This window comes from Chinchilla lanigera, unplaced genomic scaffold (genome assembly GCF_000276665.1).
Source record: "Chinchilla lanigera isolate Chin_1 unplaced genomic scaffold, ChiLan1.0 scaffold00123, whole genome shotgun sequence".
NCBI classification, from domain to species: domain Eukaryota; kingdom Metazoa; phylum Chordata; class Mammalia; order Rodentia; family Chinchillidae; genus Chinchilla; species Chinchilla lanigera.
The window spans coordinates 4,411,582-4,418,212 of NW_004955524.1; the positions used below are offsets into that span (position 1 = coordinate 4,411,582).

At 37.6% G+C, this 6,631-nt stretch overlaps 1 protein-coding gene across 1 annotated transcript in view; it reads right to left on the minus strand.

Moving 5' to 3' along the window:
* The window catches only part of LOC102016949, a gene marked incomplete at its 5' end in the record, with an annotated part of 69,164 nt that overhangs the window by 3,727 nt on the left and 58,806 nt on the right, over positions 1 to 6,631 (minus strand). The window contains one exon of the mRNA XM_013507207.1: positions 22 to 115. Coding sequence (XP_013362661.1) covers positions 22 to 115 — 94 coding nt within the window. The remainder of the gene's footprint in view (positions 1 to 21; positions 116 to 6,631) is intronic.

Below are 6,631 nucleotides of genomic sequence, written 5' to 3' on the forward strand. Positions count from 1 at the left end.
TTGTCCCCATCCAGACTCCACAGAGAGTGAGTTGGATCAGGGAGCAGATAGGGATGATGGAGTTAGGAGCCCCTGATACCAGCAACTGCCTCATCCTTCTGCCTGGAGCAGTGACCTTAAAGGCCAGCACCACAGTAATGGTTTTGGCCAAGACAGTGGAAACAGCCACAGTGAACACGACTGCAAATGTAGTCTGCTGCAGGATGCAGGTGGCTGTGCTGGGCCGGCCAATGAAGAGCAAGGAGCAGAGGAAACAGCAGGTGAGGGAGATGAGCAGGGTGTAGCTGAGAGCCTGGTTGTTGGCCTTGACGATGGGAGTGTGTCGGTGCTTCACAAAGAGCCCAAGGACAGCAGCTGTGAGGACAGTGAGACTCAGGGCGGTGCCAGCCAGAGCCTTCCCCAAGGGATCTTCATAAGCCAGAAAAGTCACAGCTTTTTTCAGGCAATGGTTTCTCTGAGTGTTGGCATACTGGTGATCTGGACACTTCACACACTGCTCCATATCTAGCAAAAATTAAAATTGTCACTTGCCTAGGTTTTATTCTTTATTATTCTATTATATTTTTTTTGCAAGCTTCCTGAGAAACTCATTGGACTTCCTTAACTAAATGGGTACTTTTAAATTTTTTCTTTCTTTTCTTTCTTTCTCTTTCTTTTTCTGTCTTTCTCTTTGTTTTTCTCTATGTGAGAATGACCTCAGAAACCTTGCTCCGAAATATATTTCCAACCCTTTTAAGATTTATATTTTGAGAAAGGATCTCCTTAAGTCATTATGTTGTGTGGACTTAAATCCCCTTGACTCAACCTTGCAAAGCCCTAGATTTCAGACATGCTTCATCACACCTCACTTCACCATTGCTTTCTAGACACAAAATAAAAGAACAGTATAAAGATAATAACTCCTAAATAATACTATCATTATTCATTCTCCTTCTAAATCTGACATATCCATAAAAGCATTATGTATTTACAAAGTAATGAAGGATCAACCTTTATTACGTAGTTCACTTGTTTGATCTAAATAAAATCTGTAAGAATGACTCCCCAGATAGCCAATGTACAACCTCATATGAGGAACCCAACAAGATTTGCTAAGTCCCAGGGAAATATATGAAAGAAAACATTGAATGTTAACTAGTTCCATTCCTGAGCCTCTCCATCTATGAACATGCTTAATGCATCCACTCATATAATTGTTATTGTCAAAGGGGTATTTCAACCATTTAATTCTGGTAACTTCAAAACCATTACAGGATATATTACTACATATGTAATCATTTTAAATGTTGTAAAAATCAATTTTCAGATTTTTAACTCGGACTGCCTTATGACTTTGGAGACAATTTTTTTTGTAATATCCTTGTGTACCATTACCAGGAAATCCACTATCATTTTATCCATTTACATGGATTTTATATTTAAAAACTAGTGTCAAAGAAAAATGCTATCATTTATGTTTCTCCCTTTCTAATATATTTTTGTTTTTGTGTGTTTTCTTCATTACACTGACCATGATGTAGAGTGTAATGTCTGGCGAAATGTGATACAGAGAGTCTTTATGTAATTCTTGCCTTCAAAAATGGATCACAAATTGCAAGGTGAGCTATAGGATATAATAATTCCATTTCTGAGGGGCAGTTAGACACTTTTCATCTGCTCATTTGGTAAGAAATACTCTTGTTGTTTCTTTGTAAATCACACTGATGTACACTTTTAAAATATTGTTTGCATTTATTAGCATTGGTTTTATTTTCCCAGGAGCTACTGTACTTAATTATATTTTATAAAGTGCATTTTTCTGAGTTTCTAACACCCCCTGAAGCACATACCTCAATTTGAAATAGAATATGTGAATTTAGTTTGAAAAGGAAAGTGGGCTGTGACCTCCATTTCCTCTAAATGCATTTTCAGCTTTGAGTAATACAATTTAGCTCCTGTGTTAAAATGAATTGATTTTCCTCTTTCCCCTTTCTCTGATAGAACGAGGTCAATATTAATATGTCTTTAAGTGCTCATAAATTTCACTGCTAACATTATTAATCAACAAAAATTTGGAGGGAAGCATTACACTATACGCTCCCACCCGTTCATAGACCTGGTACTGTAGAGATATAAGTACTTGGAGCCTTTTTATCGCTTTTTAGGAATGGTTTGCTAACTTTTCCTGGGACTTTATAAATTTCAAGCACAGATTAATGTGAAATTACTTATATTACCCTATGAAAGGTTTTCTTTAGAACTGTACTCATGGTCAAATGTCTCAAGATATGCAAACTTGGAATTCTTGTTTCCTTGTTGCCCAGTTGTACTAGGAGTTGTCACTTTTTGTTACCAGAACCACATTTAATTCTGTTTATTTTTATGTGTCTTAATTTTCTAAAAATTTCTTTCAGACATAGCAACTTTCATTTTCTTCTTTTCAACTTGTTATACGTTTTTGTAGTGTGTGATGAATATTTCAAATGCAGAGCTTCATCTTCTATTTAAATATAGAACAGCACAAAAGGATGTGTAATATAGAATGTATATTTGTCTCACTATAGACTTAGCTTTAACACAAAGGATTTTTATTCCCACATGATTTTTAGTTTGTGCTTTGATCTATTCTATATAGTATATATGACAGTATTATACATACTGGAAGCATGTATTAACTGATATTATTGCGTGAATTGTTCTCTATATGTGCACATAGAACATATTTAAAAAGAAGCATATTCCTATACTTTCTGGAAATATATATTGAAAATAACTACATGATACAGTACATAATTAGTCTTAATGTACTGCAGAGAGCACTTGAAATCACATTAAATGTTTTGAAATAAAAATTTATATCAACCACAAAACCACTTTAGAAAATATTCAGTAGGAAGATTATTCCACCATGCCATGATTTATTGGAAAGCTAAATATTTCCAAAGTGGTACTTATGGCATGCAACAGTCTTCTACTGTAGAAGACATATAGTTTATAGAATATATTTCAATTCTCATCCTCATTTTATCTGTGTTTTAGTAATATGGTATTTTCCTTCATGGAATATTTAAATATTCCATGAATGTTGAATATGCCATTTTGGCCTTTTATACTAATCCTAAAAGGATTTATGCTACCTCTTTTTATTGTGATATAACTCTAAAGCCATCATCTCTATAAAAATGCCTATGACACCCTCCTCAAATGTACTTATTATCACTTGTGAAATCCCTTATCCTTGCAGTTCTGTGGTAGACTCCAATTTATGTCATTGTCTGTTTCCCCACCCACCTATGCATTTTAGGAGAATGGAGATAAAATCCTAGGAATTGGATTGTGCTGTGCTATAAGCATGTTGTACAGCAAAGACATGCCTCACCTCCAATCAAATTCAATCAGTCTGAGCACTGCTTTGTGTGAAGAATACCGTCAGGCCCTGGAAGACGAAGTGTGCCTGATCTTGTATTGCCTGTAAACTGTCTGTGGTTCCAAAGGCTCAAAAGAGTTGGCTGTAATCCTACTCCGTGTTAAACTTCATGACGGAGATGGACCTTAGAAGTGGTAGGAGAGGGGAAAGGGCTTTTCTTGAGAAAATACTGCATTTAATGGGAATAGAAAAATAAATCATTGTAGTCCCATGTGGTGGTGCCTAGGTGTTATTCCAGATTATTGGTGGACAGAGATTGGTTTATTGAATTCCTGAGTCACTCTAAGCAAATTGGTGATATTCTGTCCATAATACCAAATAAGAATAGCTGGCGACATAGATCACTGATAGAGCATATTGTGGTTTAATTTCTAGCAGTGGAAAAGGCAAACAAAACAAGATGAATAAGAATGAAATAGAAGGAAACGAAATTAGAGTGCATTTGAAAGGGGAAAATGTGTTTTCCAACCAAGCAACAGCACTCAGGATAACAAATAATTTGATAAGTGGAGGAAGATTTTTATCATTCCTTTCTACAAGATTTTTTGCATTTCCTGGATGGATGGATGGAGTGAATATCAAATAAAGTGAGAATGCAAAAGCAGGACGCATTGGTGATTGCTCCTACCTGTGTCATTGGTGATTTCATTGTCTGCACAAGGGATGCAATCAAAACAACAGGCAGCCTTTCCCTCCTGAGGGCTTTTTCTAAATCCAGGATTGCAACTCTCACTGCATACCGAGCGGGGAGTCTAAGGAGAATACATATAGTGGTAACATCTTTGACTTTTAGTTACTTCTTCAGAGTGAGAGAGAGAACATTAATTTGCATACATGAGGAAAGGTATAAAATTGAATCCCAAATTAATTTCTTTATATGAAATATATTTATAAAAATATAATTAACTGAATGCATTACATTCCCACTTATCAGAAAGGTTCTAAATCATATTTTTATATTGAAAACATTATTATTATTCAGTTTCCACATATGACCACTACATGAGCAAAATTTGGGGCAGAGAAGCTAGGACAGTGTTTACGTCACTTGTGGTTAAATAACTGTGCAGTGAGAGGTCCAGCATACCTCTGCAGTTCCTGTGACCCACTCTATCATGTCCTCAGATAAAGTCATTTTTTGGCCATGGGGAGCATGCCAAGAAAATGTTCCTACTCTAGCGTTCAGTCTAACGCCTTCTGGAAAATTCCAAAAATTGAGAACGTCATACTCTGAATCCAATTTCCTTCTGTCATCCAAGTTCACTTGGTCTCCAGCAGGATTGTGAAAGTGGATGTTCTTCAGAGAGTGATGCAGCTAAAAGAGACATATTGTGCTATGAGAACAGGGTTCCAGGGTAAGGACAGGAACTATGGATTGGGGAAAGTCCCTAAGTGTCTTTAATCTGCTTTACTGAAAGCAACGATAACACTGGTATCTATTAAACTGGAGCACATGACTTTCTAAGGATTAAAATATCACCATGTTCAAGAAACGTCAGTCAGTTTCAGAAGAAAGTATTCTCTGCCAGTGCATTTAAATAAAGGGTACAGTTTTAGGGTGAAACCATCAACTGTGGAATCAAGGGTTCTAAAACCCACAACTTCCATTGTCTACTCCACTATTCCCTTAGCATCTACGAAAAAATGGGTTCATCAGTATCTGAAGAGTTTGTAAAATTACATGCAATTTAATTAAATGCACTTCTAGGATTAACACCATTTAGTTTTGTAAATGACTACAGGTTTTCAATTTGTCCTTTAAGAAAATCATGGAACATATTTACATGGATAAAGCGTTGACATCCTGTAAACAGCAACCAGGAGCTGGCCTCCTGTTTCCTCCTCCTTCCAGTGGCTCCTTCATTGAGGATCACTTCAACTCAGCTGAAGAATTACCTCAACAGTAAGTGTCAAACACAATGTCTTGCATTTTGTAGAAATGATTTCAATATTCGTGAGTGAAACACATAAAATAACTTGAGAGGGGCACCGTTATGAACGTGCACATCATCCAAGAGAAAACATGTTACCTGCCAGGGGTGAAACAGCATCACTTGTCCATTTCTCATTGGTGGCCTTTGTACTTCTTCCAAAAGCATCGCATGGAGGGCGTGGGCCACAGCGTACACAGCATTGTATATATTGTAGCTCCTATCACTCATGGCTGTGTCAAAACGATTTGGAGGCAACCAAGCCAGGGAGGCATTAGGTGTGCAGTTCTTCAAGGCGCAGTCAGACTCAGAGAAGGAGCAACCAAAATTCTTAGACCAATACATAAAAAGATAAGTGTGTTTTGGATATTTGTAAGGGGTAGCTTCCTGGACAAAATTTTTGAAACCTGAGATCTCTTGGTGGTGATGTGAAAAAACAAGCATCCCATGGAAGGGGTCAAGTATGAAATCTCTCCCAGACAGGTCAGCCTGCCATCGTGAGTTGGTCACCCAGACTTTCCATGTCACTAAGTCTTGCACTATGTTGTAGTTTACATCATATGTACTATCAGTATCATAGTAAATAACCACCACATTGGCTGATGCAGTATCGGCAGTCAGGACATCATGCTGCTTTGTAAATGAGACATATGACACAGCCACAGTTGAGATCATTCTCACAAAGGCTACACAGACTCTGTTCCTGTCCATCTCAGCTCTTATATCTGAGAGAAACTGAAGACCTTTCTGTCCTTGTGTGATGAGCAGGCCCACCCAGGTCCAGTGGAAATGAAGCATCAAAGACACCATACCAAGGGCTAAACATGTGTCCTTTGGGGCCACCTGATGGAGAGAAGGATACTGGCCACTGTCACTCAGTGTAGGATCAAATGAGCCAAAGGTAACCTTAAAGGAAAAGAAAATTTAATGATACCCTGAAGTGTTGATGGAAAGCACAGTAGTAGCCCTGAAGTGTGCTGAGGAACACCTACAATTCTTAGGAGACACGCGTTCTTTCCAGCCTTCTAAACATCACCCTTTTTTTAAACAAGTGAATTAGTGTACTCAAATATCCCAGAAACATTTCTTTCCTTCTTTCCTCTTCTTTGATCAAAAAGAATAAAGGGAAAAGAAATTGTCTATAACCAACGAATTTTCTGTGTTCAGAGGCTGTGGTGCCTTATACTCTTTGAAAGATGCATATCTCAGGCTCACTTTTAACCCTTTTTGCTCCTGGTAGTTGAAGCCCCATGGATGCGCTTCCACCATTTCCTGTCCCACCAATCCTCACCTG